The sequence below is a fragment of the Chionomys nivalis genome, chromosome 4 (assembly GCF_950005125.1).
Source record: "Chionomys nivalis chromosome 4, mChiNiv1.1, whole genome shotgun sequence".
NCBI classification, from domain to species: Eukaryota; Metazoa; Chordata; class Mammalia; order Rodentia; family Cricetidae; genus Chionomys; species Chionomys nivalis.
The window spans coordinates 23760229-23784589 of record NC_080089.1 but is presented as its reverse complement, the minus strand read 5'-3'; the positions used below and the strand labels follow the sequence as shown (position 1 = coordinate 23784589).

The 24361-nt window shown below is 43.3% G+C and overlaps 1 protein-coding gene across 1 annotated transcript in view; it reads right to left on the bottom strand.

Annotated features, from left to right (window-relative positions):
* Nucleotides 1-1163: 1163 nt before the first annotated feature.
* The window catches only part of Npsr1 (neuropeptide S receptor 1), a 188462-nt gene continuing 165264 nt past the window's right edge, over nucleotides 1164-24361 (bottom strand). The window contains exons 6-9 of the mRNA XM_057768633.1: nucleotides 14740-14816; nucleotides 6009-6095; nucleotides 2224-2404; nucleotides 1164-1254 (exon numbers count right to left, since the gene is read on the bottom strand). Coding sequence (XP_057624616.1) covers nucleotides 1164-1254; nucleotides 2224-2404; nucleotides 6009-6095; nucleotides 14740-14816 — 436 coding nt within the window. The remainder of the gene's footprint in view (nucleotides 1255-2223; nucleotides 2405-6008; nucleotides 6096-14739; nucleotides 14817-24361) is intronic.

The following is a 24361-nucleotide window of genomic DNA, read 5'->3' as shown; positions in this document are numbered from 1 at the left end:
CAGCCAAAAGGACAAGGGAAGGCTTCAACTGTGGGAGGGAGGATTTTGCCAAGGAGATTTCAATGTCAAAGACTGCATGAGAAGCTAAATATAGGATGCTCGGGCGCGTCACAGGGCCGGGGGTGGAGTTGTACACACAGGCAAATGATGCCATTTCTACTTCTGGCAAAATCTGAAGAAAAAAAAATTGACTAGAAAACATTTAGTCATATTTCATTTGAATTATACTTATAAATACTGAATTGCAGACCTGTCAAAATAAGCCCCGCCAGCAATTCCTCGCAGAGGTGTCAGATAGACAAAGGTTACGTACAGCATGAGGACAGTAAGGAGCTTGCAAGAACATCGTGTTGGGAAAGCCACAGAGCTAAGCCGCCAGCTGAAGAGGATTCTGGGAGCAAAATGGACAGAAACGTCCCTGAGGTGTGCGGAATGAAGCTCAGAGCGGCTTGAATGTTGAATACGGGAAGAGCCTTCACTCAGCCTTAGAGAGCTGTGAGTTCCAGGTCTCCGTTCTCTCTGGGCTTCATGGGCAAGGACCTATCACTGTTGGGTGTGATCTTTCTGCGAGGTGAGAATGTGCCTACATGGTGACCTTGTCCAGCAGGCAGCTGGACTGTCCCCTTCAGAAACCACAATGCAACAGGCTTGGGAGCTTGTTTCCGCCAACATTTTGCCTCGCACATGGAGGGTGTGTACAGTGCCAGGTTCTGGAAGTGAAGTTCTTGGAATTTCAAGGCAAACTTCTCATCTATACCCACCAAATTTCCAACACAAAACTGGCGGAGAGCTGTCTAATCTTTGTAAAGTCTTGTATTTCCTTTCAAGACTGTGACAAGATGACTCAGGGAGAGCCCTTCTACATCTTTCTGCCTGTCTGTGCCATTAGCTCACGAGGACCCAGCGTCAGGGCTGGCGCAGGTGCAGAGCTGTGGGAAGGAGAGCGGAGGGTTTCCTCTCACTGACACGAAGAGGTGACAGGTTCATGTGAGCTGGTGCGCACATCGCCGCTGGCATGCCCTTACTGGAAAGTGTGCTTCATGCATCCACTAGGTGACACAGGAGTGGAGCGGGGGTGGCTCAAGCTTCATGCACGTCCACTAACTGGTGGTGGAGATCCAGCAGGGCTGAAGGAGCTCAGCCTAGTATCACGGCTTCAGGGTTTAGATGAATTCCGGTTTCGAGAGAATCTGCATCTCTTGCCTCTCACTTCTCTCTCGGTATGTCATTCTGGAGTCCTGTGATCTCTGCTCCCTGGAGAAAGTCAGAATAAAGAAGGAAAGGAAAACAACGTAACCGGAGGAAAAGGCAGTGTAGACGCTAAAAGATAAGAGTCCAGAAAGGTCATTAAAGATCAGACACCTGTTAAGCCTTAACCACTGTGCCTCTTCATAACTGCTTGTCTTTACAGCCCAGTCAGTGGACAGAAGCAGCATTGGCCAAAAAGGAGACAGCTTTTAACCCATGGTCACATGCAGGAAGGAAGCTCAGGGGTGTGCACAGTCCAAGTTCACATGTGGCTTTTCAGAAGCAGGAGGAAACCCTCAGCTGCTGCCATTAAGCCAAGCCTTAGACCAGTGGTTCTCAAGCTGTGGGTCTCTCCTGTCAGCTATTTACATTACAATTCATAACAGTGGCAAGATTTCAGTTGCGAAGCAGCAACAAAAGAAGTTTATGGTTGTGGGGGGGTCACCTCAACAAGAGGAGCTGTGCTAACCCATCACAGCATTACGAAGGCTGGGAATCACTGCCTTAAACCATCCCATTACTATCCCCTGTGCTATGAGTTTCTGCATTTACGCCCTGTATAACGAGAACAGATGAAAACCAGCAGGATGACAGCAGCTGTCAGAGGATCAAATTTCAGCTCTGCCACTAATGATCAGTAAACCCTCAACAATGTCACTCAATCTTGTGAGCCTTACTTTGTAAAACTTTACCTCTGAAGTAGTAAATGTCCCATATAGTATTCCCAGCAGGCTTATACTCAGGCAGTTCATGTGGGGAAGTTTCCATCAAAATTAAGAACCTTCACTTCACGTGTGTAGCACTGCCACGGCCTGAACCTGGATTTGAGGTCACCAGACTAGTGGGGACTTCCTAACTTTTAAGCACCTCATCTATGAAACAGGAGTTCCGTAGTCTGATGATCAGCTTCAGGAAGGAAATGGGAATCAGGGTCTAGATGTAAAAACTGGTGACATGTCAGGCACCAGTGCTTACTTGCAGGGGAAGCAGATGGAGCTGCTGAAGACACAGTAGATGAGTGGGTTGATGGCACTGTTCAGGGCTGGCAGGTTCTGGATGATCACGGAGGCATAGAAGCGCTCCTTGGTGTCCGGAAGGAGGTTAAAATTGTCCAGCATGTCAAAGAGGAAGTATGGGCTCCAGCAACAGATGAAAGCTAGGGAGAAGAGAGCCATTAGTGCCATCATGGCCACAACTGAAACATCACTCTTGGTTGGCCATGACTGACTGGACTTTTAGCTAGGATGTTCTTTGGCGCTAGAGCTCTCTCCACAATACTGGCCTGGGTATGCTGTTGTGAACAGTTTGGTGTGTCAGAACAGGACTGTTATGCTTGCTTAAACATGCGTGTGTCCTGGAGACACCATTCTTGAGCTGAGATTTCCTGGATCCCCTCTATCTGGAAAGGGGGCTCTGATTTCTACTGGTGTGGACTTACTGCTGAAAGTCTGGGATCTGATAGAAACAGTCAGGGCCTCCCACCCATCATAGTGCTGAAGGCAAATGAGCAGGACCCTTCAGAGATCCCCAGAAACAGACAGAACAGGATGAAATCTGATCACATTGATTTCTAGGTCTAGGATATACGATAGATAAAATGATGCTATTATTTTTAAAGCATGGGCCATAAATGAGATCATTATGATCTCAAGTTGCTTAAGTTAGCATTTCCCCAAAGCACTCATCCAATACTCTGTCTAGATCAACTGTGTTTGAGTTCAGTGCCTCGGAGGATACGAAGGAGATGTGGGAATCTCAATTGTGATGGTTAATTTATGTGCCATCTTGACAAGGATCCAAGGTGCCCAGACATTTGGTTAAATATTAATCTAGTTGTGTCTGTGAGGTTGTTTCTGAGAGAGATCTTGCCTTCTGCTGGTGAAGAGGCCTCATCAGATCTATTGAAGGCATAAATATAACAAGAAGGACCTATGAGAATTCATTCTTTCTGCTTGGTTCTCTTTGAGAACCAAAACCTGGAGCAATAGCCCAAACTTTGAATTAAAAAGGAGCATTAAGAGTCAATTTTATTCTTGAACATGTAGGTTTGGATCTAGACTTGAATTCTTGAATTTACATTAGTGGCTATCGGAGTTTCCCACTCCACCATGGAGCCTGAGATTTCTTGACCTTCATGAGCCAGTGAAGTGATATCTATCTATCTATATCTATCTATCTATCTATCTATCTATCTATCTATCTATCTATCTATCTATCTATCTATCATCTATCTATCTATCATCTATCTATATGTCTATTCTATATATCTTTCATCTATCTATCTATCTATCTATCTATCTATCTATCTATCTATCTATCAATCTCTCTATCTATCTCTCTATCTATAATCTATCTGTGTCATCTATCCTTCTGTCATAAAGCTAGCTACCACATATTTATCTGCCATTTCTCTGGATAACACAGGCAAACTCAGAACTGCATAGCCTTGGGTTCCTTTACACCAACGTGCTCCACTTCTATCTTGTCATCACTGTGACGTTATTTTCTCAACCCTTTCTCACCCCCAGAGTTTGTCCTAGAGTAGAAGTTCAGCACGCATGGACATCCTCATGCAGGGGCAACTATCTTCCATTGTCATTAGGTAGAAATTCAGGAACTTGATTCAGAAGTTGGAAAAGAGAAATTAATTCATAATTTCTCCTGTAAGTGGACTTGATATCTTAAATGGGAATCATTCAAAAACTTAAGATCACCATCTTTCTGTGCTCTGGGTGGTTAATGCCATTACTGGAACAGTTCTTATGCACCAAGGGCAACACCATTTGTTTCTCTCTCTCTCTCTCTGTGTGTGTGTGTGTCTGTGTGCACACATGTCTGTATATGTGTATTTTGTAGGATTGTCAATCCTTCCTCATATTGGAGGCAGAAGTTCATAAGTCAATATTTTGTCTCATATTTGTTTTGAATTGTCAACTTGGCATTTATGTATGAGATACTGTAGTTTAGAGAGCTAACTATTTTTAGAGATACACCTGAATATTTTAATAAATATTGAAGCTTTCAGAAATATAGTCCCTTTATGGACAAGATGATTTTGTTCACTTTGAAGCCTTACCAGTTTTTCTTTTCTTTCTTTTTTTTTTTTTTTTGCCTGCTTGGAAAATCAGGTAGTGACAGTAAAACTGCTTGTATTTTTGTATTTGTGTGTCTCAGTGGAAACATCTGTATTTGCTGTCAGTTGTAGATGTACAGGTGTAGGCATCTGATTTCTTTATTACTCTTCCAGTGAAGTTGTGCCCACATAGTTGCATATAAAAACTGGCATTGCTCTCTTACAAGGCTTTTTAATTTAACTCTCACGCTAGCTAATTATTAGAGCAGTATGTTGACTTTAAAAATGTAGTAGTTGTTAATATTGATACTTATCATTTTATGATGGTAAAAGAGCATGTCAAAAGCATTTGCTATAGATAGGCTATTTCATTATGACAGCACACTGTCCTGCCTGTGGGCACTCCTGTCTGCAGACTTGGACAGACCTCATATGGAATAAAAATTTCCGACTGAACAGGAATACATCAGGTTGGGAATGCATGTTTAAGCATGTATTTCCTCTCTCATCATTCAGAAAATGGGCATCTGTGATTCTGGTTGTAAAGGCAAGATATCTCTGTTCTCCTTCAGAAGCCCCTGAAAGAGTTCCTAGAGCTTCGATGAGCCTTGAATGCTCCTGCAGCTAGGCTGGCGTGTGCTGTGTGCCATTTCTCTGATGGCTCAGCCACGCTGAATGCAGGCTGTTTGGAATTTTGTATTTTAGAAAGGGAGAAAAAGCTATTCTTGTGATTTGACACACAGCTAAGGTCTTCCTGGGGGCTCCTAAGTACTTCTAAAGAAGCAGAGGTGAGGCATATCAGCTAAACAAGAAGAAACAGCACAAATTCCTGCCCTTCTATATCTGCTTCCATTTGTTCATTACACAAGTATTAACTCAGTGCTGTATGTGTAACTTAGCTTTAGGGATAGCATGATTAACTCAAGGGCAAGTCATGTCCTTATGGATTTATAATTGTGTCAGGAAAGATATACTTAGTAAAGATATATGTATATATATATATATACACATATATATACTATATTAAGATATGTCTTAATAAAACTATATTTATGAATGTGTCTCATGCTAGATACAGTTAGAAAACAGGGACAAATCTGCAAGTTGGGATGAAGTGAGAGGAGAGTTATTTAAAAATACTCGTCAGGGTAGCCTGAGGAGGTGTCATTGTTGGGGAACAAAGTAAGAGGAAGTGAGTCATGCATCTCTCTTACCATTTTTGACAGACAGCAGTGCAAACTGATTTTATAGATTCTAAGTGCAGGAAGAAAAGAGCAGAAGACAAGAAGTGTGAGGAATATAAGCTTTGGCCATAAGGGAAGTATTATTGACTCTGAAATTAAATATCCAGAAGAAAAAGAATGCACATCTACTATTTCATAGGGGAAACGATGTCTTAAATGAAGCCACTGAATCAAGGGTGATTTGTTTAGAAGCTCAGTCCTAATCAGATCGTCTAAGAGTGATTCAGACCATGATTTTGGTGGGCAACTGTATTCAAAGAGAGAGGGATTAGGAGCTAGTTATTGGCTCTTGAAGCAACCAGACACACTGATGAATCCTGCCTTTCATTGTAATGAAAGGTAGAAGTGCCTGTACCATATTCCTTCCCTGCATGGCCTGGCTATCACCAGTTTGCTTTCAGAATGGTATTCAGATGTGTAACACAAGGAGGGATATTTCTTACCGAGGATAATGACGATGCTATACTTGATGGCCTTGATTTTTGCTCTCGAGATGAGCCCTCGGTTGTAGCTGCTGCACAGTTTGCCATCTGTAGACAGGAAGGGTTGTAAATGGAGACAATGTTAAAAGGACAAGGAAGGTTAGACTTTCAGACCTGTTTATCTTCTGCTCCTCTGGGGCAGTCTTAGACAGGAATGGCTCAGGGATGGCGGCTAGGACCTGTTAAGTTTGCAGTCTAATGCAAATGCCACAAGGTGCCCACACTCTCTTAGAAGATAAGGTTAGGCTACTGAAACAGCCAAAGCTGGAATTAGACCACAGAGATGCAGGGGGTGGAGTCTACTTGTTGAGGGCTGCTCTCAGGCTTGAGCTGTGCTGAGTCACCCATGAAGTCACTGCAGTTACCCCTAGAATGGCTTCTGCAGACCAGTTCACTGAAACTCTGCTCTCTGTAAAGCCCAAGCACAAGACAGAGCCACGTCTGAAGCGGCGCATAAACTCTAGTCATACGGGACTGCCATCTGAGGGCGAGATAGTCATGAGACGACTATTAGAATCTGTGGAGGGGGCTTTGTTATAGTTCAAGTCCATGAATTAAAGGATCAAAAATGTGTGCTGAATAAATCAACACCTACTTCTTACAATTGAGTTACTGCATAGTTATTATATTATGGTTGATTGAGATGCACAGAAAGTGCAATAGATCTGGTAATGAGTGAAGAGAAGGGGATTGGGAGATGGAAGGTTGGCCACAGGACCCCTTTCCGGAAGGATTTATTGTTCTCAGAACTTCCCATCTCATAGGACACGAAAGCTTTACACACACTCAGGGAATAAACATTGGGAAAACGTGGGAAAGTTGTCTAAAGTTCCCAGCCTTGGTTTCCAAATTTGGAAAATAAAACTGTATTCCAGGTGCCAATCTCTCTGCTGCCATACCAGTCACTTTGCCACTTGGCTTGAATTACGTTTTAACAGTGTTTTGGGACAAATGGGAGCTGTCTTTATAGAGGAAAACTGACAGTATTACTACCCTAGACAGTCTGTTACACAATGGTGTTGCCATAGACAGCAGGAAATTATCAGGGTGAGATTATCTCCACGGGGGCAGGGAAAGATAGTAGCAGATCAAATTATGTCTTTCGAAGTGTCCCCACACGCCGGCCCAAGGTAACAGCTGGTCCCTAAGCAGTGTGGCTTTGAAAACTTAATTTGTCTTTCAGGAAAGTTTTTGAGAATGACATTTGTGCTCTGAAATCTTTTAAAATGGAAAATCTCAATACTTTCCACAGGGTGACTGATGACAATATCATCAACTCCCTGCCCTCTGGATCTCCCAATGAGATCAGTGAAAATCATCTTTAATGTGACCACTCCAGCAAAGGCAAAGCCTCCAGCTTCACAGACAGCTCTTCAAAGAGAGCTGAGTTACAGGATACAGGTAATTCCCCTTTATTGGGAGATAAAAGGATTATTTCTACTCAGGACTCGGCACTGAGCTGGACTGAAAGCAGTGAAATTTAGCTCTCACTGGCTGAATGGCTTGTACAGCTAGGAGGAGCGGGCTCGTTAGATCCGAAACTGGAAGAAGCATGCTTGCTAACCCTGCTTTAGTTCCAGGGTGCAGCCATAGTGCGGTCACAGCAGAGGTTTGGTTTTCATTGGGTCAGCTCCAGTTTTTAATCTTCCCAAGGACTTGGGCTACTTTCAGAGTTACCAGGTTCTCATTATTTCTTGTCTGCTTGTTTATGTAATTATATAATTTTTCTACTTTTTCTTTAAAGATTTATTTATGTATTTATTTATTAATGATTGAGTGCTCTGTCTGCATGGACATCTGCAGGCCAGAAGAGGGCATCCGATCCAATTACAGATGGTTGTGAGCCACCATGTGATTGCTGGGAACTGAACTCAGATCCTCTGGAAGAGCACTAGTTCTTTTAACGGCCAAGCCATCTCCCCAGCCACTAATTATATAATTATTACTGTGGAGAACAGAATATGAGCGCCTTGATGAATGTACGGAGTCAGGGGACATGTGGGATTGGATTTCCCCTTCCACTTGTACGTGAACTCAAGGGGTTGACTCAGGCTTGAGAAGTAGGCACCTTTACCTGCTGAGCCATCTCGCTGGCTCAGGATCCCATTTGCGATGTGATCCCAGCCCTTGGATCTGGGGACTGGTTCTCTGGAACTCTGACCACTATGCCACTGAAACACCACCCTCTGGAACTTTGAATGGAGGTGAATTTCCTTCCTGTTGCATAGGGAGGCTCCCCTCCCTCGCCAGGACCTGGGATGTGGGCAGATGGTTTGTTTGAAACAAGGAAGTCTATTTTAGAAATATTTTAAGAGAAGTTTAATGTGTTGAAATTTTATGCACTTCAGGTTGATTTCTTTAAATGAATATTTTAAAGTTTCTAAAGCGTATAATCAATTTTGATCAACAAGAAATTTTCATCCACAAATATAACCCAGCTGCCCCTGGAGCCCTCAGCTAAAGGCTTTTGTCTTCGTGGCCTGCTTTCTCAACTATGGGATGTGTAATTATTTTGGGGCATAAGCTAGTCATGCGGGCGGCCGGGTGTCGGGGACGCAGCCCTGCCGCACATATTACAACAAAATGGGTTAGATCAATATGTAAGAGCTAGCCAATAAGAGGCTGGAACTAATGGGTCAGGCAGTGCTTAAAAAAAATACAGTTTCTGTGTAATTATTTCGGGGCATAAGCTAGCCATGCGGGCAGCCGGGTGCCGGGGACGCAGCCCTGCCGCACATGTTACAACAGGGATGGGGCGTCTCCTTTCCAGGGTCCTTCTGGGGCTAGTTTTTCTTGCAAACACAAGGTTATATCTCAGAATATGCCCAGATCTTCCCTGGCCACCATATTCCCAGGCTGCCACTTTGTCTTGGTCAGGTCTATATTGTTGCTGCTGCTCTGGGAAGCTTTTCCTACACCCCAACCCTCAGTTCTCCACTGAGACACTCCTGTGGAGAGGCCCTGACTTGGGCAGCATCTGTGCAACAGCTGCAGCCTCTTTAGAACCACCCTGGATGCTCTCTGATGATGCTTGTACCCATGTGCAGCCACCGTTCCCGGCTCTCTGCTTCAAGACTCTTGATCTTATTCAGCCCGTCCATCACAGACTGATCAACATCACTGCCCGTCCTGGGTCTACCTGCTCTTAACCTTCTGCTACCGGCTCCCAGAACAACGGCTTCACTTTTTGCGCTCTGCTGTTGTAGGGGCCTGAGTAGAGTTGAGGAATCTTCCAGGACTTTGGGCATCTTGAGGGTCACATCCAGCTCCCTCCCAACCCAGAGACCACAGTAAGGAGTGTGATTATGCCAGAATGTTCCAGCTGACCCAAAACTTACATAGCCTTTTGACCTTAAAGTCCTGGGAGAACTTCTGTCCCTTTCTTATCTTGGACTGTGCCTACTCACCCTATTGGCTTGCTTATCTGTGGCTTTTTCTCAGTTTTTTTTTGTTTTGTTTTTTGTTTGTTGTTTTTGTTTTTTACCTCAGTGTTAACAGGAGGTAATACCAGGGTCTGAGGGAGTGTCAACAAACTCACAGGTTATTTGTTTTGGTACTCTGCCCTTCCATTTAGGCAAAGATCTCTATTTCCAAGGGATCCATGCCCTCTTCCAGCCCTCCTGGGTAGAAAGCCCACATACTCGTAGCACACATACACACATGTGGGGAAATACTCAAACACATAAAATAAAAAGAAATAAATATTTTAAAATGTTGTTTTGTTAAGGGTACTCATGTTTCAGAGTTTATATAGCTGCTAGAGTTTCCCTTGCTGTAGCAGACATTGGTACTGTATATGTAATGCTGCCTTCATAGAAACACAAAACACAGCCAGGAGGTGGTGGTGCATGCCTTAATCCCAGCACTCAGGAGGCAGAGGCAGGTGGATCTCTGTGAGTTTGAGGCCAGTCTGGTCTACAAGAGCTAGTTTCAGGACAGGCTCCAAAGCTACAGAGAAACCCTGTCTCAAAAAAACGAAAAAAAAAAAAAAAAAAAAAAAAGAAAGAAAGAAAGAAAAGAAGAAGAAGAAAAGGAAAAAGAAAAAAAGAAACACAAGACACTGTCTGATCAGCAGCCAGTGGCAGGAAGCTGGGATACTGTGATCTGGTTGCTGGATGAACCACATGCTGAGCTTGGCAAGGAGAATCTGTGTGCCTACTCTGTCAGAGCACAGGGAGTGAGGTGGGTAAACTGAGTACTAACAGTGGATTAGCTTGATTGTTATTGTATTGATTTGGTACCATCCATATTTAGGAAGGAACTGGAGAAAAAGAAATGAGCTTCGATTGGCTTTGGTTAACTAAACAAGGACAATAAAGGAGATAGAGAAAGTTTCCACATTTCTCATCTTGTGGAGCTGTGAGCAACAATTGCTTCTGCTCTGCGCTGGATGTATTTTTCATGTGGCCTCTTGGGAAGTGAAAATACAAAGAGACCTTGAACTAGTCTTTTCTAAATGTGCAGATTTGGACAAGAACATCCCAGTTCCCAAATGAAGCCATTAACACTGAGAAATTGGAACAACAACAAAAAATACACCTTTAAGATTTAACCTTGAGGCAAAGATCAGACCAAGAACTTGGCTTCCTCCTTGTTGCTTCAGAGGCCTCAGGATGGATTCACTGAGTGGAGGGATGGGGACTGAAAATGGGAGAGGAGCAAGGTTTAGATCTGAGGATTTGGCTATGGCTGCCAGCCTGTCAGGCAGACAAAAAGCAAACAGACCAGCAGTCTGAGGCAGGCATGAGGAGTGTTACTGCCGAGCACAATTCTGTGGGTGGACAGTTGTATCTACTTGAGAATTAAATCCACACTTCCCTAGTTATTGATGGAGCTCTGAGTTTGGTTTTCCTTTCTGATAAATGCCTGTTCATGCTTTGCTGAGTGTTTTTTTTTTCCATGTGATTGGCTTTAAAATCCCCCTTTTTAAATGGCTCTGTAGGAGTTCCCCATGCTTTCTCTCAGCTCATCTTTTTCTAGGCCACTCATGGAGTGTGCACACTGGCTTTCACAATGCAGATGCAGTCAAACTAATACACTCTCACTTGCAATTTAATTTAGCATGCATCTTGTCTGTAACATCTTTTATTTTCCAGCATCATAAAGATATTACCTAACTTTTGTTTAAAAATTTAAAAATATATTTTTAAGTCTAAGATTCCAATTTCCCTGGAGTTATGTTTGTCTATAGATGGAAGTAAAGTTTAAATTTATTTCCCCATGACCTTCTGATATATGTCAAGAACTATGTATGTATAGATCTATTTTGGGCCATATTATTTTCTACTGTTCTCTATTTTATGTCAATGCCTTTCTACTCACAGCTTTGGCTTTAAAATAAACTTATATTTGGCACAGAAAAACATTCCTACTTTTTTCTATTTTTTTTTTCAGGAATAATTTGGATTTTCTTGGCTCCTGAACTTTTCTGTCTTATAAACATCTACCAGACTCAAAAAATGTTTTAATTCTCCTTTGATGGGAATTGTATTAATTTGCTGATTAGCTGGGACCAGCCAACATATTAACTACATGGCATCGTGCTATCTACGAAATTCCACAATAGTCATCTGCTCATATCTTTGTTTTGTTTTCCCTCATGCTTTTTTTTTTTTTTAGGAATAGGTAGAAGGGTGTTGTGTCCCCAGCTGGTGCTGAGAGCACTTCATGGGCTCATCAGAAAGCTGTCTGGCTACGAAACAGAACTTCAACCTAGTACCTAATCTAAAGGTTTTTTTTTTTCCCCTCTCTACCTCATTCTGCCTCATAGAATTTGAAACCTGCCATTTGACACAGTATTGATCACATCATACCCACAAAGTTGTGATGGGGAGACCCAGTTCTCTCCATAAATGTTATACCTTTTCAGTTTCATGGCTTGCCTTCCCCAATCTCCCATCCTTGTGCAGTAAATGCCCTCACCATAAGGTACAGTTTGTCCCAGACTTCAAATGCACGTGACTGTGAAAGCTTACGTTTGTGGTCTACATCATCTGTCTGTGGGAAAATCTTTAGGTCATTTATGAAACTGTTTCCTTTTTGTTTCCTTTGAGTCAACCCCTGGGTGGGAAAAAGCAAACACACTTGCCAGCAAGAAGGGTTCCACACTAAGGATGATTTGGGCTTGGCAGACAGTGTTTACAAAGCGAGCTTCTGTTCACACTAATCTTAGCCAGTGTACCTTGTTGATGAGCATTAACCCTGGCATGCCAACACTGCTGAAGACCCCATTACCAGTCAGCTCCTGAGAGCCTTGGCTGTTCTGACACATGGGACATCAAGGAAAGTCCATTGAGGAATAAAATTCAGACAGGATAAACTCTGGAGATTGCAGCTAACCTCATTCTGGAAGGAGATCACGGATGGTGACAAGCTGAACACAGGTGTAATAGAGATTTAAAATTATATTAAGTAATGAAAACTGACAGTAGCCATTTCTAATTTAGAGCAAGGCAATGCTGGGCATATTATTGGACATATATCTCTAAGTTGCTTTGTACTGACTCAGTCCTGGAGGTTGGGGAAGCCCAATGTCATCACTAAAATATACAACAGAAGGGAGATAATAAGGGGCCCTACAGAGAGAAAGGAGCTAGTTGACAGTGATGGGGAGGCTTGCTGAAGATCACCCCAGATCTCTGCCTTTGTGTGGCTTGCTTCTTTTTCTGATTGGTGAACTCAAGGAAAATGAGGTAAGCTTCACTGTAGATCATTGGGTGAGGAGTGTAGGCAACAGAAGAGCTATTGGGGGTAAGAACAGGAGGGTAGGGGCTCAGAGAGACAGGCAGGGACAAACACACCAACCTTTTGTAATGGGAAGAAATCACAGGATAGAGGATTAAAATATTGGTATCCTAGCTACCTCAATCAAACCAGACCCTCACCTTCAAATAGAGAACAAAGCTTTAGAGATGAAGGGAGGCTTCTCCTTGGGAGTGCTGTGGGCGGTATGCTGGACGAAGATCTAGAGTTTGGATTTTTAATAAAAATGCTCAGGAGGGGGTAAATTTGGGCTCGTTAAAAAGCCATTTATCACTTCTCTTTCTTTAATTTCTTTCCTTGTGGGAGATGGACTGGCTTAAAGGAAAAAGCATGGGTGTTCTAACCAGTGACATGCACTTGAATCCTGGTCATGTCACCATGTGCCACATATAAAAACTGCAATTCGCTTCACTGTTGAGCCTCTTTTTATCTACATAATACCACCTTGAAAGCTGGGCAGGGATTAGATAGGTAACAAAAGGAAAGGATTCCAGTGGCCAACAGAAGATGTTCTGTCTCTCCCTCTGTCCTGTCTGTGGCACTGGGACATAGGATCTAAGATCTGTGTCCATTGTCCTGTACTACTTCTACCAAGCAGTAGAACACAGCAGAACACACCTGCATTAAGATAGAGATGCCAAGATTCGCATACCTCTCTGAATTCGCTAGGGAAAGAGACACAAATGCTCACATCTGATAAACCTTGTGGATCCTCTTGGCTATCTCATATCACATGGGCTAAGAAACTTCTACCATGATAAACCATGCTCCATCTATGGCTTGTGTAGAGTTAGGGAGCTCAAGTCCAAACAAAGATTAGAAAAAAAAATTAATGCAGATACTCATTTACCTCACTGGAGTCCAAAGAAGTCACATGACTGTGTAAGGTGGCATGGCTTGCAGTGATAGATCCAGAAGAAGAGCCAACTTCTTCCAAAGTTTTGTATAGTACTTAGTGGTTGCTATCTGAGTTCGGATGGTGTGTGTTGGGTTGTGTTGTGTGTATGTGTGTGTGTGTTTTATAGTATATAGAAATCTAAGTGTGTGAACATCCGTAGATGTTTTGTACATGTGGGCCTGTGGAGTATGTGATTGTGTTCACGTAAGGGATGAGAGGAACGTGGGACCTAAGCAGAGTGGTTTCATTCTACATGACTGCCACATTATAGCAAGGCTTGAAACCTGTCTTCCTTCTGGCTCATCTGTTTTTTGGGTCTTTTCCAGTTTATCCTAACCACATAGTATTCCTAGAGGTGCGCTGCAACTAAGTTCAGTGAAATGGAATTTGGGGAAGGGCTATTTCGTGCCAGTCTTGTTTGGGCTAGAATATCAGGGAAGGCATGTGGACTGAGCTGCGCCTGACGTCAGGGCCAAGATCATCCTCTGATCAGATGGTAGATTTACCCGTTTCTAAATCCAAGACAAACAGAGAAGCCCATCTTCAAGCTTGGTAGGCATGTTGTACTCTCAAAGTTCTTTGTGCCTGGAACACATTTAGGGTGACTCCCCATACTGCCTCAAAAGTTGCTTCAAGGGACTTTGCTTGTATGACTGGACAAGTTCCAAGTGCCCTATCCCTTCTCCTATGTATATTTTTGCATTTTAATTAATTAATTAATTGCTTATTTGTGTGGGGTTCAGCAGACAACTTTCTGGAGTCCATTCTCTCTTTCTACCATGTCAATTCTGGGTGTTGAACTCATGTCCTCTGACTTGGCAACAAGTGCCCCTACATCCTGAACCACATCTCTCCAGCCTTCTCCAGGAGATTTCAGGGAGGCTGACTGGAAGACAGAGCCCTCTGAGCAGATTTTGGGGTCTCCGTTGTTGGGTGCTGCTGGAACCAAGCACACTTGTGGATCCAGGCAGCCTCAGTTCATCCCGCTAGAGGAGAAGTTCCACAGGAGGGTTAAGAGAGTCAGAGCCTTACCCAAGCAGTTGGAAATCACCATCTCGTGGGCTTTGCTTTTAATCCAAATAGTTCGGATCACAAGGCCATAGATGACACTGCAGAACGAACCACAGGGAACATTAACATGGCTGATCAGTTCCTTGTGTGAGGATCCAGAGGGGCTACCACTCCCGTTTCCCCTTGGGAAAGGTACCCTGGAGGGTTCTCAACCATTCCTGCCAGCTACACTTGCTGATCTGGAGGACTATAGGAGTCAGTTGGATGGAGCTGCTAGTGTCTTAAATGAAGAAACGAAGACATAGAGGAGATAAATAATTTAGATATTCAACAGTGCAGCATGGATTATAATTTGAACATTATAACCTGTGGAGGTAGAAAGACCTAGGATTATGTACACGTCAATGCATATGTTATTGAAATTTCATTACTTTTGACACTTGCAAGGGACTGTGTGTGGCGGGAGGGAGTGTGTGGAGACCTGTGGTTGACATCAGCAGTCATCTGCCTTATTTCTCTTCTACGTTTTCAATGAAGTTGAGTTTCTAAATCCCAGATTAAGACATAGTTTGTTTCTCTGGTTAGTGTGCTTTTGTGATACCCCTGTAGGCCTTGGAGTTCCAAGGCTGGAATTTTAGAAATGCTAGAAAAATGTCCATTATGTAGCCCAGCCTGGTTTGAAGCACATGGTCCTTCTGGATACTCCATAAAGGCTGGGATTACAGGAATTGCAGCATACCGCCTCACTATAGGACAGCCTCTGTGTCCCTCCATTGTCTTCTTGCCATAGTGTGATCTTGTCTCCTTGGGTTTAACAGGGACCTGTTACTTGCCTCAGCTAAATTCTTGCAGTCCCTAGGGTTACACAGAATGGAACAATCATCTAACTGCATATTTCTCAAGGCAAGGTTGTCTTTAATCCTGAAGTCCAAGTGAAATTAATTCTGCAAAAATAGGAGAGAGCTTGGAAAGACCCTTTCTGAGTTGTGCCTCCGGTGAACTTCCACACCTACTAAGCCCCTTGATGATCACTTACCCATTACAGGTCTGGTTTGTCTTGTCCACGCCTCAACAGAGACACTACATGCTAGAGATATATACTCTTTCGACGCACTAAGCTTGTGATAACTTGTTATACAGTAATTGATAACCAACACTCAAAGCCTGAGTTGAGAGTCCGTAGCGCACGCCTCTTGAAATTTAGTGTCAAATGTGATTATATTTAAAGAGCTGAGAATGCAGAGGGCTTGAATATCAGTGGACTTAAGAGTGCAATTTCCCTTCTTCTTGCCCGAATCCCAAGTTTTCCACATTCCATCACACCCCCACTTCTCCAGTGATGAGGTCTGTGCCAGCAGAATGTCAATAACACACACACATCAGCAAATTTTGTGTTTCACATCTCCTTTGATAAATACAAGAATTTCAACTCTTCTTAACGCCATTTGACACTTGAAAGTTTGCTGAACACGTCAACTAAAAACTTTGGGAAAACACTGCTTTATTTTTAAACTGCATAATCTTTCCTCTTGAGAATTGGTAGTTAAAAAAAAAATCAGAGTTCCAATTTGTAGTAGCTGACAAAGCACTAATGGATTCTAATGTGCTTTAGACTATAACTTAATTAATGATTATGTTAAAACTTTGTTTCTTAATGCTTTTTTCATTCTTGCTCTGGGAGCTCCTCTTAGTGCCCCAGGGACCCCCAGGCCTTGGTGCAGCATTCTCTTCCTTCTCATTCTACCGTCCAGGGATTTTCCGGTACTCTATGGCCCCATTAAGGGAAAAGATGAGAGAACGCTGGCAGTGAGGCTTTTCTTTGTTCTAAATGAAACATTTGCTAGATCAGAACTCAGTTCCCAGGAGAAGGCAGCACAAGGTGTCTTAGTTACTTTTCTAGTTGTTACCAAAGATGTGAGAAGCAGCAGCCTCAGGGAAGAAGGGTAGGTTTGGGCTCTGGGTTTAAGGAGAGGACTTGGAGACCAGAATAGCCCACAGCTCTGTGACTCTGTCAGCAGTCATGAGAGGCTGCTTGCTCAGTTTAGAGATGGAATAGGAAGTAAGGTTGGGCTCTATCCTTAAGAACCCCCACTCCATCCCCTCCAAGATCTGCTTCCTGCAGTTGCGTTTTATCTGCCAGAGGTTCCACAACCTCCCCAAAGAGAAGGAAACCCCATGAGCCCAAAGAGAAGGGGACATTGTGTGTGTGTTAAACCACAACACAAGGTGAGGTCGTGACCAGAAGACATTAATGCCGTCTGGCAATGATCCCAGTATTTAACTCATTGCTAATTCAAATGTTACTAACAATGAGTCATAAGCATGATGGAAAAGTTCAGAAAGGTCCTATAAGCTAAAGACTTGGGTCTAGGTGATGCCTCTTCTACTTAGAGGCAATCAGAGGAGCATAAAGCCAGGCTGTCCCGATAGTCAGCTAGACAAATGGAACCACGACGTATGTATCTTTGTCATTTACTGTTCCAGGCAAGCTGCTTCTTAGGGCAACAGTCACTGCCCAGAAATCTCTTCTTTGTATCTTTCTCCATTTTTCTCAACTTTTCCATCTAATTAATGACCAAATTCTGTGGGCTAACCCTTCACAATGACTCCAGAACCTACATTTTCTCTCCGGACTCTTCAGCAGCAGTACAAAGCTTTGTAATCTCTCTTTTTTCTCTTAGAAAAGAATTCTTTTATGCTGATAAAATATACTCAGATTACATTTTAATCCTTCTAATTAAATTGTTCTGTAACAATAGGTGTAGTCAAACTGCTGTATGATTGTCATTGCTGCCTGTCTGTAGAATTTTTTATCTTCTCTGATGTTTTATTACTGTTCTAGTTCTGTGAGGAGACACCATGACTAAGGCAACTCATAAAATAAAGCATGGAGCTGGGAGCTTTCTAACAGGTTTAGGTGCTTGGTCCATGATCATCATGGTGGGAAGCTGAACGCATGGTGATGGAGCAGAAGCTTTACATACTGATCCACAGGCAGCAGTCAGAGAGAAAGACACTGTGCCTGGAGGGGGTTTTTGTAACCTCAAAGCCCACTACCAGTGGTACATCTCCTACAACAAGGGCACTCACTCTTCCTAATCCTTCCCAAACAGTTCGGTGGATTGGAATCAATCATTCAGATGTATGAGTCTATGGAGGCCATTCTCATTCAAACCACCAGATAAGTCAAACAAAAGCAGGGAATGCTTCATGAATCTGCATAGTGTCCCTTTGTGGGAGCCATGCTAATCTCCCCAACTTTAGTCCATGTACTCTAGAAACACATGCACCTTCTAACCTCTTCCCTAGTAATATTATAATCTTCAAACATCTCTCTCCTGCTGCCATAGCCAGAGACCACAGCAGCATCAGTGATGGTGATGTAGGCTAGAAAGCTGCTCTCCAGCCGGACTCCTGGCTGCACCTGAGCAAGCTCATTTCCCTGAGACACTATCACTGTCAGGACATCAAATCTCTCCACTACTTCCTCACTTCATTACACACTCCTGCTCTTACCACCTCATTGCATCTTAGCAGATCTTGGGTTTCTCAGCCAAGGACAACCAAATGAGTATGGGCCCTCCTTTCCCGAATAGTAGGCTTGGGTAAGAATGTATTCCAGAGTTTTCTAGCCCTCTGTGTTCTGCCCCTGGGATACATTTTCTTTTGTCTCTTTGTAGTTCATATTGTTCTACATGCTACTTTGCAGGGAAACCCTCCCTGCCCAGTTCTTTTTTCATGGTCAGCTTTTCTTCCTTGGACCATCCTGTTGGACAAACACAGGCTGTGTAGAGCCCTGTCTACTACAGTCCAGTGCTGAAGGTCATGCAACCCAGAAAGGAAAGACAGTCTTTGATGTTTTGAATACAACTTCTCCTACGTCTTAGATTTCAGTAACTTTCTCAGGAGACTTAAACTTCTTGAAGGCATGAAAACTGAAGGCCTTCTCTGCCTCAGGGCACCGCTGCCCTCTGTCTGTTTACTTCGTGATCTATAGAAGGCAGTCTAAACAGCCCATTGTTCTTTATGGAATGCAGAGGCAATGTAGGATTGTGGATGTTCTAGTAGTCACTAGAGCCAGGCTTGCAGGTCCCACTCTGACAATGCCAGGGATAAGACTTATACCTTCATTCTGGATCAGAATGAAGAGAAGTATCAGAAGTCACATGGTTTGTGCTTTCACAGGTGATTCTGCACTAACACAACAGAAACTCTGGGCCCCCAGGAAAGCAACAAAATGACATGGCTGATTATGCTTTTCGAAATTGAATTTGGTCCAATATATATAATTTGTTTACATTTGTGCAAATAACAGAAAGAAAGAAACACACATATATGTTTTTGTTTATGTACAATAAAGTCCTTGGAGGTCACAGACTAACAGTGCACATCTGTGCTTCCGAGGGCAAGGGATTGGATAGAGGAAGATCTCTGCTTTTTATTTCATACCCATATGTACTTGCGAGAAATGTAAAAGAAACATACTGTCTTTTCTATTACATAGTTATGTAAGACAAAACTCCATTTAAAAAGTATTGTAAAGAAGCCACTTGGCAGAAATTCTAATTCTTGAAATTAACATTTCTGTCCAGGGTTTCATTTGGTGCTAAGAGTTGCATCTTGTGTATCAACTGCACCGTTTCGAATTAGCCACAGTGTAAGAATGTGAGGCCGAGCTTTGACCACTGGGAGTGATGCCCAGGACCCCCTTTGCATTGGAATAATAACCTAGTGGCTCCCACTGGTTGTGCTTTGCTGCTAGATTTGATGCAGCTAAGCACTCTCTGCAGAAATAAAACTTATTACCTTGCCAAAATACTTTGGATTGTGTGGTCATTTTCCTAATACCCCTGACTCATTTTAACTTGCTTAACACTAAATGTGTAGTCTTGGATGTCCATACTAAGCAGCAGCCCCAGCTATGGCGTGGAGTCAAGATTTAAAAGAGGTAGACAATGGACAGGAAACTTTTGTACTAACCTGGTGAAAGAAGTAACAGTCATGCCAGGGTTGCTCACTTCTTCTTGACCTGGTGATACCCTGTTTGGAGTGACCGGATGCCAGGGAGGAGAGAATATATCCAGAATAACTCTTGCCATTTATCTCAGGGATGTGGAGATGGGGAAAGAAGTTATGGCTCTAATTCGTGTCTCAGCATTCCATCATGGAGGCAATTAATCTGTGGTGAGCCTGCTGTGTCTGTCTCTCCATAAAACATTCCTTGTTTCATTAGCCCCATCTTTCAATATGGTTCTGGGAACCATATAATAATAACCTATGCCAACTGTGAGTGTTTTCTTTCTGTTTCATACAAGCTCATATTTTTTGTTTGTTTGTTTTTTTTTTTTTGTTTTTCGAGACAGGGTTTCTCTGTGGTTTTGGAGCCTGTCCTGGAACTAGCTCTTGTAGACCAGGCTGGTCTCGAACTCACAGAGATCCGCCTGCCTCTGCCTCCCGAGTGCTGGGATTAAAGGCGTGTGCCACCACCGCCCGGCTACAAGCTCATATTTTGTGATTTCACATGTGAGCGATGGGAATAAGCACATAAAGCCTCCACTTTTCTTGATGGCAAAGCTAGGGTTCCACAATTGTGGCTTGCCAGAGAGATTAAAATTAAGGTCTGTTTGCTTGGGAAGCTCTGAGCATAGAACAGAGAACCTCATATTCTGCATAATAAAAAAGTCAACTATGATGCGAGTCTCTCATAAACACTACAGCATTTCCTGTCACCACCCACATTTTGTGGTTAGGGCTGCTGGTTATTCCCATACACAGGTAGAGAATGTCAGAGCTGACCACAGCCTTGGCATTAACCATCACGTGGTGCTAGCACACCAACAGAGCACCACAGGCTTCTCTTTGGCATATATAAGAACTCTATGCGCTACATGTTCCTCCCGACGTCCTCCTGATGTGTTCAACCTATAGAGCAGGTGTGTACCTTCTGTAGCTCCTATGGGGCTGTCCACTTTGACTGGTCTTAACCCTAACCATATCTTTTCTGTTGTTCAGTGAGATGGTTGATCCTGATGGTTAATTGGGTGATATCCAGAATCACTTAGAGATCGGCCTCTGGGCATGCGTATTGGGATTATCTGAAAGTGGTTAGTGGTGTGGGAAGACTAGTCTCCTGAGGTAAGGTGGAAGTTTTCCCTGGGCTTAGATCCTTGACTACATGAAAAGAACACAAGACGAGCACAAGCACACACCACTGTTCATGGGTATGGGTGTGCTCCGGCTGTGTACATGTGTCTGTATCACAAGCATGTCTGATGCTCAAAGGGGCCAAGAGTGGGCCTAGTGCTACAGAAGGTTGTGAGCCACACTCAGGTGCCAGAAATTGTCTACTAGATCCTCTGAAAGAACAGTAAGTGCTCACAGTTGCTGAACCAGCTCTCCAGTCCCTCCATTTGCTTCCTGACTGGGAACACAGCTCCTGCTGCTGTGACATAAGGAACACCATGATGACCTGTAATCCCAAACTGTGAGCCAAAATAAACCTTAAGCTTCTGTCACCAAAAACATGTTGTCCCAGCAACAAGGAAAGCACCTAAGACGCACACAGGGATATTCTTTAAGCCAGAATGGCTTGCCATCGCTGTAGCTCATGTGTAAAGGAATATCTTAAAAATGAACGTATAAAAAGACATGAGGAATAATAGAGCCATGAGCCTGTCTGTGTGCAGCTGGGTTTGGGAGGGTTGAAGAAACAATCAGTCTCCGAGAGGAGATGCTGGGACAACTTGTTCCTTAAGGAACTTACAGGAAAACTGAATGTTTTATATCCATAGCTAGTACCAGGCTCCATGGACCCTTGGAATAGAGAAACACTTAAATGGCACCATTACTTGGTGCCACAGAATTAGCTGAGCTTTTTCTAAGGTTAGCAGGAAAGGGCACTCTACCAGTCTCCATGGTGATGATAAAGCCTGGTGCCACTAAATATTGAAGAGTTGGGCATCAGGAAGAGAGTTTGTTGGGGCAAACTACAGAAAGCTCGGAAACAGATCACATAGTTGTGATAACATGTATTTCTCAAAACTGTAAATTCAAGCTCGTAGCTGTCCAAGTGTTAAAGTCCCCAGTTTCTTCCACAGTCCCGGGTTTCTCTATAGAGCAGGTTTTTCATGTCAGTTGAGCATCAACACAGAGCATCACCCCATTATCAGGCTTCTTGTTAAAAATCGGGGTCTTTTTTCCTGAACATAATCTCTTCACCTCTTTGGTTTGACCTGGATCATCTGTCTTTGAGCTACTTTCATGCCAAGGGGAGGGGCTGCTAGGAGAATCTCGGAGTGGAAGCGGAATGGAGATTGGGCATTCCACACAAACACTCACTGGTCTTGGAGTGAACTAATGTTTTTGTTTTTTTGTTTTTTTGTTTTTTTTTTTTTAAAAAAAAGACAGGAAAACTTTCACTACCTGGTAGATCACGGTATTTAGGCTGTCACTTCCTTTCCTGGTAAGATAAGTTAACACACACACCACTATTCTCCTTGGCCTTAGGCGTCATGCTCATGACTAGTACTGGCCAAGTCTCTGGGTCCCTTTTAGCCACCATGGCCTTGTATTCCTCAGGAACTGCCTTACCATGGGGCTTTCCCACAGTCTGAGCCCAGTGGTCCAAGCAAAATAAACTGATTTTTTCTCACACACCACAAATCAGTGTTCCGTAAATAATGTGCTCTTCCCACCGGCACCTCTGCAATGCAACTACAGATCTTTGCTGCCTGCACCTTTGTCTCTGGGAGAGAAAATGATAGGAAGATAGGAAGGTGAGAAATCAATTAGGTCACAAGAAATTAAGTGCAGCAGAAGCAGAGCGACCACTCGTGGGCCAACAGTCTTACTGCAACAATTATACAGCTCCACCAAGTGAGCCCTGAAACCACAGGAGTTGTTCTGACCCAGAAAGGCAGAGTGCTGCCTTTGCTGTCAGTCATGGTGACTTCAGTCCATGATGGAGCTGTGACATCTTTATTCATACACACACAGCTCTAAAGAGAGTTCGCTGCAGGTGGCATGATGGCTCGCCTTCTCCTTCATTCTTTCCTTGCATATATACTAATAGTTGAGCTAACATACACCCCAAACTGATATGAGCATGAAATAATCTGAGATTTCCACATTAGGAGCACATATGTGAAGTGTGTGTGCGTGTGTGTGTGTGTGTGTGTGTGTGTGTGAGAGAGAGAGAGAGAGAGAGAGAGAGAGAGAGAGAGAGAGAAGAGAGAAGCATACAGTGGGACTGACAGACAGAGACAGAGATAAGAGACCAAGCCCCAGGCACACATGTGCCACATTATTGCCGGGTACTATTTGGGCTGCATGGCTCAACTATTCCAACATTTACCAAATATTTATGGTATGCCATACTGGGGACCAAGAAAACAAAGACAACAATCTGCATTAATTAGATACTGACAATTACATCACCCCAAACTATCCCAAGTGTTCCTTCGCCCGGGGTTGTCACAGACAACTCTCCCAGGGCATGTTGGAAAGGAGAAAGGATGGATGTAAAGGAGTTTGGACCAACCAAGGCAGGGTGATCCTGAAACTGCCATAAAGGTTCGTGGGTTACAGAAGTGGGGTGTCATTTGGAAACAGTTAATACGGGGGAGCAGAAGGCACAAGGTGAGTGCATCAGTACTCTGGAGTGGCCAGTGCCAAGTCCTTCAGAACACATTAAAAATAGAGAAGGATGTCTGTTAAGGAATATCTCTAAGGATATAGAATGGGGGAAATGAAAACCTTTTCACATAAATGAATGCTAGAATATATTTTACTTGAAGAACACAAAAGTGGCACCAAAACACAAGCGTTTCCACCTCTCTTGTAATGAAGGAAATGCAATCTAAAGCAAAAGGAAGAGTTAAATGTGGTGGCTCACCTCTGTACTCCCACCGCTTGCGAGGCTGAAACGGGTGCTGCAATGAGACCTAGGCTAGCCTGGGCTACGTAGTGACTTGTGGCATGGATGGTCTGGGTTACAGAATGACATTTTCTCAACGTCTCCCACACAGTCTCAGTTCTCCCAAACAAAACAAATAAAACACCCCAAACCACAAAATAAAACAACACTAATAACAAGCTAACAAATAAATACCCAAAGAAAGATAACAATACATTTTTTTGCCTGTTATCATAGTGAACTTAAAAACATATACTGAGCATGGATTAGGAGTTATGAGGCATGGCTCCTCCCACAGTGCGTGAAAGTCATTGAGTTGTTCTTAGTTTAGGGATGCATAGAGTTAAGAGTTTATTTAATGTTACATGAAAGAGGTATCAACAACAGAATTAAGTCAGGGGAGGTTAGAATAAAGAAAAAAAGAAAGAAGGAAATCGGAGAGAGACAGAAAAAGAGAGGAAGAGAAACAGAGAGACACAGAGAGATACAGATAGAGACAGAGATGGAGACAGGAAGAGGGAGTATAATCAGTGCAATGTGTGTCTGAGCTTGGTTACGAGGTGGAGGATGCCTTGCCCCCTCCCCCAGAGAGAGAAGTCAGTTCTCAGCCTAGAAAGGAGCTCATGGCTGACCCTCTGGCTTCCAAGAAGCTCAAGGTCATGGAAGGTGATCAATAGCCAAGAAGCAGAAGCAGTCGTAATGAAGACCCTGATATGATGCGATCATATG